At 38.6% G+C, this 12,599-nt stretch overlaps 1 protein-coding gene across 3 annotated transcripts in view; it reads right to left on the reverse strand.

Annotated features, from left to right (window-relative positions):
* The window catches only part of BRCC3 (BRCA1/BRCA2-containing complex subunit 3), a 76,919-nt gene that overhangs the window by 19,871 nt on the left and 44,449 nt on the right, over nucleotides 1–12,599 (reverse strand). For 2 of the 3 annotated variants that reach the window (XM_040265550.1, XM_040265548.1), the window contains one exon: nucleotides 10,878–10,952. The exons of the other annotated variant lie outside the window; for it this stretch is intronic. In XM_040265550.1, the coding sequence (XP_040121484.1) occupies nucleotides 10,878–10,952 (75 nt within the window). The remainder of the gene's footprint in view (nucleotides 1–10,877; nucleotides 10,953–12,599) is intronic. 3 annotated transcript variants of the gene reach the window in all.

Here is a 12,599-nt window from a genome sequence, read left to right on the forward strand (position 1 = left end):
AAGTGCTGCACTCAATATGCCAGCAAATATGGAAATTCAGCAGTGGCCACAGGACTGGAAAAGGTCAGTTTTCATTCCAATCACTAAGAAAAGCAATGCGAAAGAATGCTCAAAGTGTCACACAATTGTACTCATCTCACACGCTAGCAAAGTAATGTTCAAAATTCTCTAAGCCAAGCTTCAGTAATATGTGAACTTCCAGATGTTCAAGCTGCTTTTAGAAAAGGCAGAGGAACCAGAGTTCAAATTGACAACCTCCATTGGATTGTCAAAAAACTGAGAGAGTTCCAGAAAAACATCTATTTCTGCTCTATTCACTATGACAAAGCCTTTGACTGTGTGGATCACAATAGACTGTGGAAAATTTTTCAGGAGATGTGAATACCAGACCACCTGACCTGTCTCTTGAGAAATCTGTATGCAGGTCAAGAAGTAACAGTTAGAACTGGACATGAAACAACAGACTAGTTCCAAACAGGAAAAGGAGTAAGTCAGGCTGTATACTGTCACCCTGCTTACTTAACTTATATGCAGAGTACATCAGGAGAAATGCTGGGCTGGATGAAGCACAAGCTGGAATCAAGATTGCCGGGAGAAATATCAATAACCTCAGATATGCAGATGACACCACCCTTATGGTAGAAAGTGAAGAAGAACTAAAGAGTCTCTTGATGAAAGTGAAAGAGGAGAGTGAAAATGTTGACTTAAAGCTCAACATTCAGAAAACGAAGATCATGGCATCTGGTCCCATCACTTCATGGCAAATAGATGGAAAAACAGTGGAAACAGTGGCAGACTTTATTTTGGGGGGCTCCAAAATCACTGCAGATGGTGACTGCAGCCATGAAATAAACAGACACTTACTCTTGGAAGAAAAGTTATGACCATGAATTTCACCTTTTTCTCAAGTGCAAATGGAACCTTCTCCAGGACAGATCACATCCTGGGCCATCAATCTAGCCTTGGTAAATTCAAAAAAATTGAAATCATTCCAAGCATCTTTTCTGACCACAATGCAGTGAGATTAGATCTCAATTACAGGAGAAAAACTATTAAAAATTCCAACATATAGAGGCTGAACAACACACTGCTGAATAACCAACAAATCACAGAAGAAATCAAAAAAGAAATCAAAATATGCATAGAAACGAATGAAAACACAACAACCCAAATCCTGTGGGACAATGTAAAAGCAGTGCTAAGGGGAATGATCATAGCAATACAGGCACTCAAGAAACAAGAAAAAAGTCAAATAAAGAACCTAACTCTACACCTAAAGCAACTAGAAAAGGAAGAAATGAAGAACCTTAAGGTTAGTAGAAGGAAAGAAATCTTAAATATTAGGGCAGAAATAAATGCAAAAGAAACAAAAGAGACCATAGCAAAAATCAACAAAGCCAAAACCTGGTTCTTTGAAAGGATAAATAAAATTGACAAGCCATTAGCCAGACTCATCAAGAAACAAAAGGAGAAAAATCAAATCAATAAAATTAGAAATGAAAATGGAGAGATCACAACACAGAAATACAAAGGATCATAAGAGACAACTATCAGGAATTATATGCCAATAAAATGGACAACTAGGAAGAAATGGACAAATTCTTAGAAAAGTACGACTTTCCAAAACTGAACCAGGAAGAAATAGAAAATCTTAACAGACCCATCACAAGCACAGAAATTGAAACTGTAATCAGAAATCTTCCAACAAACAAAAGCCCAGGTCCAGACGGCTTCACAGCTGAATTCTACCAGAAATTGAGAGAAGAGCTAACACCTATCCTACTCAAACTCTTCCAGAAAAATTGCAGAGGTAGGTAAACTCCAAAACTCATTCTATGAGGCCACCATCACCCTAATACCAAAACCTGACAAAGATGCCACAAAAAAAAGAAAACTATAGGCCAATATCACTGATGAACATAGATGCAAAAATCCTTAACAAAATTCTAGCAATCAGAATCCAAAAACACATTAAAAAGATCATACACCATGAACAAGTGGGCTTTATCCCAGGGATGCAAGGATTCTTCATTATCTGCAAATCAATCAATGTAATACACCACATTAACAAATTGAAAAATAAAAGCCATATGATTATCTCAATAGATGCAGAGAAAGCCTTTGACAAAATTCAACATCCATTTATGATAAAAACTCTCCAGAAAGCAGGAATAGAAGGATCATTCCTCAACATAATAAAAGCTATATATGTCAAACCCACAGCACACATTATCATCAATGGTGAAAAATTGAAAGCATTTCCCCTAAAGTCAGGAACAAGACAAGGGTGCCCACTCTCACCACTACTATTCAACAGAGTTTTGGAAGTTTTGGCCACAGCAATCAGAGCAGAAAAAGAAATAAAAGGAATCCAAACTGGAAAAGAAATAGTAAAACTCTCACTGTTTGCAGATGACATGATCCTCTACATAGAAAACCCTAAAGACTCCACCAGAAAATTACTAGAGCTAATTAACAAATATAGTAAAGTTGCAGGATATCAAACCAACACACAGAAATCTCTTGCATTCCTATATACTAATAATGAGAAAATAGAAAGAGAAATTAAGGAAACAATTCCATTCACCATTGCAATGAAAAGAATAAAATACTTAGGAATATATCTACCTAAACAAACTAAAGACCTATATATAGAAAACTATAAAAAAAAACACTGGTGAAAGAAATCAAAGAGGACACTAATAGATGGAGAAATATAACATGTTCATGTATCGGAAGAATCAATATAGAGAACATGAGTATACTACCCAAAGCAATCTATAGATTCAATGCAATCCCTATCAAGCTACCAACAGTATTTTTCACAGAGCTAGAACAAATAATTTCACAATTTGTATGGAAATACAAAAAACCTTGAATACCCAAAGCAATCTTGAGAAAGAAGAATGGAACTGGAGGAAGCAACCTGCCTGACTTCAGGCTCTACTACAAAGCCACAGTCATCAAAACAGTATGGTACTGGCACAAAGACAGAAATATAGATCAATGGAACAAAATAGAAAGCCCAGAGATAAATCCATGCACCTATGGACACCTTATCTTTGACAAAGGAGGCAAGAATATACAATGGAGAAAAGACAATCTCTTTAACAAGTGGTGCTGGGAAAACTGGTCAACCACTTGTAAAAGAATGAAACTAGAACACTTTCTAACACCATACACAAAAATAACTCAAAATGGATTAAAGATCTAAATGTAAGACCAGAAACTATAAAACTCCTAGAGGATAACATAGGCAAAACACTCTCCAACATAAATCACAGCAGGATTCTCTATGACCCACCTCCCAGAATATTGGAAATAAAAGCGAAAATAAACAAATGGGATCTAATTAAAATTAAAAGCTTTTGCACAACAAAGGAAACTATAAGCAAGGTGAAAAGACAGCCTTCAGAATGGGAGAAAATAATAGCAAATGAAGCAACTGACAGACAACTAATCTCAAAAATATACAAGCAACTCCCGCAGCTCAATTCCAGAAAAATAAATGACCCAATCAAAAAATGGGCCAAAGAACTAAACAGACATTTCTCCAAAGAAGACATACAGATGGCTAACACACACATGAAAAGATGCTCAACATCACTCCTTATCAGAGAAATGCAAATAAAAACCACAATGAGATACCATTTCACGCCAGTCAGAATGGCCACTATCCAAAAGTCTACAAGCAATAAATGCTGGAGAGGGTGTGGAGAAAAGGGAACCCTCTTACACTGTTGGTGGGAATGCAAACTAGGACAGACACTGTGGAGAACAGTGTGGGGATTCCTTAGAAAACTGTAAATAGAACTGCCTTATGACCCAGCAATCCCACTACTGGGCATACACACAGAGGAAACCAGAACTGAAAGAGACATGTGTACCCCAATGTTCATCGCAGCACTGTTTACAATAGCCAGGATGTGGAAGCAACCTGGATGTCCATCAACAGATGAATGGATAAGAAAGCTGTGGTACATATACACAACGGAGTATTACTCAGCCATTAAAAAGAATACATTTGAATCAGTTCTAATGAGGTGGATCAATCTGGAGCCTATTACACAGAGTGAAGTAAGCCAGAAAGAAGAACACCAATACAGTATACTAATGCATATATATGGAATTTAGAAAGATGGTAATGATAACCCTGTATGCAAGACAGCAAAAGAGACACAGATGTATATAACAGTTTTTTTGACTCTGTGGGAGAGGGCGAGGGTAGGATGACTTGGGAGAATGGCATTGAAACATGTATAATATATATGAAACAAATGCCAGCCCAGGTTCAATGCATGATACAGGACGCTTGGGGCTGGTGCACTGGGATGACCCAGAGGGATGGTACAGGGAGGGAGGTGGGAGGGAGGTTCAGTATGGGGAACACGTGTATACCCGTGGCAGGTTCATGTTGATGTATGGCAAAACCAATACAATATTGTAAAGTAATTAGCCTCCAATTAAAATGAATAAATTTATATTTTAAAAAAGTTATGACCAACCTAGACAGCATATTAAAAAGCAGAGACATTACTTTGTCAAGAAAGGTCCATCTAGTCAAGGCTATGGTTTTTCCAGTATGGATGTGAGAGTGGGACTATAAAGAAAGCTGAGCGCTGAAGAACTGATACTTTTGAACTGTGGTGTTGGAGAAGACTCTCGAGAGTCCCTTGGACTGTAAGAATATCAAACCAGTCCATCCTAAAGGAGTTCAGTCCTGAGTGTTCATTGGAAGGACTGATATTGAAGTTGAAACTCCAATACTTTGGCAACCTGATGCAAAGAGCTGACTCATTTGAAAAGCCCCTGGTGCTGGGAAAGATTTAAGGCAGGAAAAGAAGGGGACTACTGAGGATGAGATGGTTGGATGGCATCACCAACTCAATGGAAATGATTTTGAGTAAACCTGGGAGTTGGTTATGGATAGGGAAGCCTGGCATACTGCAGTCCATGGGGTCACAAAGAGTCGGACACGACTGAGCAACTGAACTTAACTGAACTGAAAGAAAGAATGCAGCTGCTGGGCCAATCGGAAATGATGCTCAGTTTGGATGAGTCTGGTGGTGAAAGTGAAGGCTGATGCTGTGAAGAATAATACTGCACAGGAACCTGGAACTTTAGGTCCATGAATCAAAGTAAATTGGAAGTGGTAAAACAGGAGATGGCAAGAGTGAACTTTGACATTTTAGGGATCAGTGAAGTAGAATGGACGGGAATGGGCTAATTTAATTAAAACGTCCATTGTATCTACTTCTGTGGGCAAGAACCCCTTAGAAGAAATGCAGTAGCCCTCATAGTCAACAAAAGAGTCTGAAATGCAGTACTTGGATGCAATCTCAGTAACAACAGAATGATCTCTGTTTGTTTCTAAGGCGTACCACAGTAATCCAAGTCTACACCCTGACCACTAATCCTGAATAAGCTGAATTTGAATGGTTCTGTGAAGACCTACAAGATCTTATATAACTAACAGCAGAAAAGATGTCCTTTTTGTCATACAAAATGTAATGCAAAAGTAGGAAGTCAAGAGATAACCAGAAGTAACAGGTTAAGTTTGGCCTTGGGGTACAGAATGAAGCAGGGCAAAGGCTAACAGAGTTTTGCCAAGAGTATGCACTTCATAGCAAACACCCTTGTCCAAAAGCACAAAAGATGACTGTATACATGGACATCACCAGATGGTCAACAGCAAAATCAGATTGATTATATTCTTTGCAGTCGAATGTGGAGAAGTCAGCAAAACAAGACTGGAAGCTGACTGTGGTTCAGATCATGAGCTCCTTATTGCAAAAATCAGGCTTAAACTGAACAAAGCAGAGAAAACCACTGGTCCATTCAGGTATAACCTAAATAAAACCCCTATTATACAGTGGAGATGACGAATAGATTCAAGGGATTCGATCTGGTAGAGTGCCTGAACTATGAATGGAGGTTTGTAACACTGTACAGGAGGCAGTGACCAAAACCATCCCAAAGAAAAAGAAATGCAAGAACACAAAATGGTTGTCTGAGAAGAAAAGGAGAAAAGAAAACATATATCTATCTGAATGCAGAGTTCCAAACAATAGCAAGGAGAAACAAGAAAGCCTTCTTAAGTGAACAATGCAAAGAAATAGAGAAAAACAATAGAATAGGAAAAGACTAGAGATAGCTTCAACAAAATTAGAGGTACCAAGGGAAAATTTCATGCAAAGATGGGCACAATAAAGGACAGAAATGGTATGGACCTAAGAGAAGCAGAAAAGATTAAGAAGAGGTGGCAAGAATACACAGAAGAACTGAACAAAAAACGTCTTAATGACCTGCACAACCACGATGGTGTGGTCACTAACTTCAAACCAGACATCCTGGAGTGTAAAGTCAAGTGGGCCTTAGGAAGCATTACTATGAACAGAGCTAGTGGAGGTAATGCCATTCCAGCTGAGCTATTTCACATCCTAAAAGATAATGCTGTTAAAGTGCTGCACTCAATGTGCCAGCAAATTTGGAGCACTCAGCAGTGGCCACAGGACTGGAAAAGATCAGTTTTCATTCTAATCCCAAAGAAAGACAATGCCAAAGAATGTTCAAACTACTGCACAATTGCCTCATTTCACATGCTAGCATGGTCATGCTCAAAAAAATCCTTCAAGCTAGCTTGAACAGCATGTGAACCAAGAACTTCCAGATGTACAAGCTGGATTTACAAAAGGCAGAGGAACCAGAGATCAAGTTTCCAACATCCATTGGCTCATAGAAAAAGCAAGGGAGTTCCAGAAAAATATCTATTTCTCCTTCATTGACTTCGTGAAAGTCTTTGACTGTGTGTGCACTTAGTCACTCAGTCGTGTCCGACTCTTTGCAACCCCATTTACTGCAGTCCACCAGGTTCCTCTGTCCATGGAGATTCTCCAGGCAAGAAGACTGGAGTGAGTTGCCATTTCCTTCTCCAAGGGATCTTCCCAACCCAGGGATCAAATCCAGGTCTCCTGAATTTCAGGCAGATTCTTTATCATCTGAGCCTGTGTGGATCACAGCAAACTGTGGAAAATTTTTAAGAGGTAGGAATACCAGATCACCTTACCTGCCTCCTGAGAAACCTGTATGCAGGCCAAGAAGCAACAGAACCAGACATGGAACAATGAACTGGTTCAAAATTGGGAAAGGAGTATGTCAAGGCTGTATATTGTCACCCTGCTTATTTAACTGCTATGCAGAGTACAGCATGCGAAATGCTGGGCTGGATGAAGCACAAACTGTAGTCAAGATTGCCTGGAGAAATATCAGCAACCTCAGATATGCAGAAAATACCACTCTAATGGTAGGAAGTGAAGAAGAACTAAAGAGCCTCTTGATGAGGGTGAAAGAGTAGAGTGAAAATGCTGGCTTAAAACTCAACATTCAAAAAACAAAGATCATGGCATCCAGTCCCATCACTTTATGGCAAATAGATGGTGAAAGAATGGAAACAGTGACAGACTTTATTTTCTTGGGCTCCAAAATCTCTGCAGATGGTGACTGCAACCACAAAATTAAGACTCCTTGGGCTTCTTGGAAGAAAAGCTATGGCAAACCTAGACAGCATATTAAAAAGCAGATACATCACTTTGACAACAGTCTGTACTGTCAGATCTAGGGTTTTTCAGTAGTCATGTATGGATGTGAGAGTTGGACCATAAGGAAGACTGAGTGCCAAAGAATTCACGCTTTCCAACTGTGGTGCTGGAGAAAACTCTGTGAGTCCCTTGATCTGTGAGGAGATGAAACCAGTCAATCCTAAAGGAAATGAACCTTGAATATTCATTGGAAGGACTGATACTGAGGCTGATGCTTCAATACCATGTTCACCTGATGCAAAGAGCAGACTCATTGGAAAAGACCCTGATGCTGGTAAATACTGAAGGCAAGAGGAAAAGGGGCAACAGAGGATGAGATGGTTGGATGGCATCACCAACTTAATGTTCATGAGTTTGAGCAAACTCCAGTAGTTGGTGAGGGACAGGGAAATCTGGCGTGCTGCAGTCCATGGGGTCGCAAAGAGTCGGACAGGACTTAGCAACTGAATAACATCATACTTAATGCTGAAATGCTGATTTCTCCAAAGATCAAGAAGAAGGCTACTATGACTGCTCTCGCTGTCTTTAAACTGTATTCAGCAGTTTATTAAAGCTCTCATTGAATGCAGTGAGAAAAATAAACATCCAGATTGGAAAGAAAGAAGTAAAACTTCCTTTAATCACAGATGAGGATCTATGTATTAATAGGCAATCCAACAGACTCTTCAGAAAAAGTTACTAAATTAACAAGTGAATGTATCCAAGTTGTAGGATACAATCAATATACAAAAATCAAATGTATTTTGTATAGCAGCAAAGAACAGTAGGAAATAAAATTAAAACAGTATGATAAAAAACATATAATATGTGGAGATAAGTCTGACAAAAGATATGCAAGACCTATACACTGAAAATGACAATAAATTGTTGAGAGAATTCATGACCTAAATGAATGGAGACATATACCATGTTCATGGATTGGAAAACTCAGTATCTTTAAGATCAATTCTCTTCAAAATGATCAACAGAGTCAATATCATCCCAATAAAAAAATCCCAGCAGGCTATTTTAGAAAACAGCCTGGTAATTTCTGAAAAAGTTAAATATACACCTACTATATGCTTCAACCAGTCTGCTCCTAGGTATTTCACAAGGGAAGAGACAGTATATGTCCATACACAGATTTGCACACTAATGTTCAAAGCAGCTTTATTTGTAATAGACAAAAACTGCAAGTAACTCAAATGTCTATCAACAGGTGAATGGATAAAGAAACTGTGGTATTAGCTGTAAGATTTAATACTGTTCTATAATGAAAATAATGAACTATTGATACATCCTATAACATGGATGAATTTCAAAATAATTCTGTTGTTTGAAAGGAAACAAACAGTACATATTCTATGTGCGTGTGTGCATGCTCAGTCACTCAGTCATGTCCGACTCTGTGATCCCATGACTGTAGCCTGCCAGACTGCTATATTTATGGGATTTCCCAGGGAAGAATACTAGACTGGGTTGCCATTTCCTCCTCCAGGGGATCTTCTTGACCCAGGGATCAAACCCATGTCTCCTGCATCTCCTGCATTGCAGGTGGATTCTCTACTGTTGAGCCTCTACATATATGCATATTTCTAGAAAATGCAGAGTAATCTTTAGTGACAACAAGCCAGGGTTTCCTGGGGTTTGAGGAGGGACATGAAATGGCAAAAGGGAGGAATTACAAAGGGGCATAAAGAAAACTTGAAGGATGATGGATGTCTTTATCATCTTGACTGTGGTGATGTTATGTATAGGTATGTATATGTCAAAACTTATCAAATTGTCAACATGTGTAGTTTATGTAAATTATACCTGAGTAAAACTGCTTAAAAAATAAAAAGAACCAGGGTTCCTTGGAGAAATGCTAAATCCAGGACTGAATGCAGGAAAAGGAGATGAAGCTGCAACATCTTCTTGTGTTAGAATATCAGGTAGTACTCAAAGAATAGTGGGAACATGTCAAGAGAACATAGGAGGGGCTTCCAATGGCCAATTCTGAAACAATGTGTGTCTCAAAATAGCTGGTGACAATAATGGGTTAAAACCTATTAGTAAAATATGAATCCAGGTGTCCACACCTGGATTTATTAATGTAAATAAATAAACAAATAGCAAGAATGACAAGACCTTCCCTGCATTGGAATGCTAACTAGTAAATGTAGGTGGAATGATGGAATTAGACCATTGCATTTGATAACCATTTTAGTAATAAATTATTAGGAAAGACTCATTTAATGAATGCTAAAACTCCCCACAAGATACTTACTAATTTCAATGGTAAAAATTACAGTGGAAAACCTCACAGACTTTAAGCACATGCAAAGCTCCAGTCACATATGATGGGACAAATTGATATCATGTGCCTCCTAAAACAAATCACTAAGAACACAATATCACTTTTGTGGTGTTATTGCCAAAATTGCATAATCTCCATCTAATTATGATAAAACATAAACAAATCCAAAACAAAGGACATTTTCCCAGAATAACTCGCCTGTGTTATTTTCAAATGGATCAGGAAAAATAATGCATCAGTATAAAGAAAAAAGATAATGGAAATATGATAAAATTCTGACATTTGAGGGAGCTGGGTAAAAGGTACACAGGAATCCTTTGTACTAGTCTTGCAACTTTCTGTAAATCTGCAATTATTTCAAAACAATGTTGTAAAACATGAAGAGTAATGACTAAAGAATGGAAACAGTAAGGACAATTTCTAAAACTGAAAAAAAAAAAAAACACAGGTAACGGAAAACTCCATCAGAGTAACAAAGAGGAGGAAAGGTAAAAACAGTTAAGCAGGATGTATGACAAAAAGAATGCAGAAAGAATAATAGTAGTCATATTGCCACATGTATCAGCAATAATAAGTGAATACATTGCATTCACCTAATAATAGACAGATGTTCTGATTGCTTAAAAGCAAATAACTCAAGATCTTGCTACATTCTGTTTACAAGAGACATACCCAAAGCAAAATAACTGAGGAAGGCTAAGAATAAAGAGATGGAAAAAAAAAAAAAGTAATAACAGGAAAGGACACTGACAAGAACTGCAACATGCAAACAAGGAGTGACAGAGATTGCTGGCTGCACCAATTAAAATCTCCTTGGTAACAGAAGGCCAAGTTTCAGCCAGGACAGAGGTATCTTGACAGGCCTCCCTGGGAGATCAGGCGTGGGGACCTGACTAAATTCTGCCAAGGAGATGAAAATGGAATTGTTTTCTGGGACTGTCTGGGAGGGTTACTTATTAGAAACCAGCAGACCTGGGCCCAGATCCTTTTTGTCCTCCTACCTTTCCTCTTCCTTCTGTCCCTCAATGGAGATGTGCTGGCTGGAGCTCCAGAAGTCTCGGGGACCATGAGGGGACCTTAGGATGGAAACCATACACCAAGATGGTGAAGCAGAAGGTAGGAGTCTGATAATATCGCAGAGTCCTGGAACACCTATCTCCAGACTTCTTCTACCCAAGTAAGAATCTTTCTCCTGTAATTTTATTTATTACTTTTCCTAATATATATAGTTGCATCCTAAGAGGTTCAACTATTACTGTGTAACAGCTACAGGAATCAAATAATAATATTCTATACAAAGAAAGCATTTAAGATATACTTAAATATATGCATAAATAGATGGGACAAAGAAGGACACTTAATAGTTTAGGAAGAAAAAATATAAAAAGTTATGAACCTGTATCCATTCTTTATGCACTAACAATACAGCTTCAGAATACACAAAGTCAGTATGTTAGTTGCTCAGTCTTGTCTGACTCTTTGCGACCCCGTGGACTGTAGCCCACCAGGCTCCTCTGTCCATGGGATTCTTCAGGCCAGAATAATGGAGTGAGTAGCCGTTCCCTTCTCCATGTGATCTTCCCCACGTCTCCTGCATTGCAGGCAGATTCTTTACCAGCTGAGCCATGAGGGAAGCCCACATAAAGCTAACCATGATTAAACTATAGGAAGTAAAAAAATTTAGTTACAATGGGAGGTTTATATACATCTCTCTCAATGAGGAAGGAAATGAGGATCTATATAATAGCAACAGTAATCAGAAGACTATGGTACTGGCATAAGAAACAGACAATAGACCAATGGAACAGAATAAAGTACAGGAATAAAGTGAAGTTGCTCAGTGGTGTCCAACTCTGTGACCCCATGGACTGTAGCCCACCAGGCTCCTCCATCCATGGAATTTTCTAGGCAAAGGTACTGAAGTGGGTTGCCATTTCCTTCTCCAGGGGATCTTCCTGACCCAGGGATCGAATCTGGGTCTCCTGTATTGTGGGCAGATGCTTTATTGTCTGACCCACCAGGGAATCCCAAGTACAGTAATAAACTCACACATACACAGTCATACAAGGCTATAAGGGACTTAAGACTCAAGACAATACACATATCTTTCAATTCATATGAAAAAGTTACAAAAGTTGACCATGTTTTAAGTCAGGCAACAACCTTTTCATGGACAGGCCAAATAGTAAATTTTTTAAGCTGTGTGAGCCCCAAGGTCTCTGTTACAACCATTCAGCTTTCCAGTTGTTAACTGGAAATTAGTCATCAGTTCACTCAGTCGTGTCTGACTCTTCGCGACTCCATGGGCCACAGCACGCAACATAGGTAGTATGTAAACAAATGGGCATGTTTGTATTCCAAGAAAACTTGATTTCCAAAATAGGCACCAGGCCCATGTGGCCTACAGGCTGTATTTTGTGGATCCCTGTTCTAGGTTACAAAGGAAATAACCAAAAAACTTCCATAATGCTGATATCACACAGGGGACAGCTACCATCACATACTGTTAAAAATTAACATAAGAAGAAAAAATATCCCCTCAAACTCCAGTGCAGATCCACACACCTGGAAATTTTTAAATGTATTTCTAAATAACTCTCAAGTTGAAGAGGAAATAAAACCAGAAAACAAAATGAGTTAGAAGTTAAAAAACCTCACTTGAACTACCATACAACAAAACCTATGTAATGGAGACAAGTGAGGAGGAAAATTTATGGCCTTAA

The sequence above is a fragment of the Oryx dammah genome, unplaced genomic scaffold (assembly GCF_014754425.2).
Source record: "Oryx dammah isolate SB20612 unplaced genomic scaffold, SCBI_Odam_1.1 HiC_scaffold_23, whole genome shotgun sequence".
Taxonomy (NCBI): Eukaryota; Metazoa; Chordata; class Mammalia; order Artiodactyla; family Bovidae; genus Oryx; species Oryx dammah.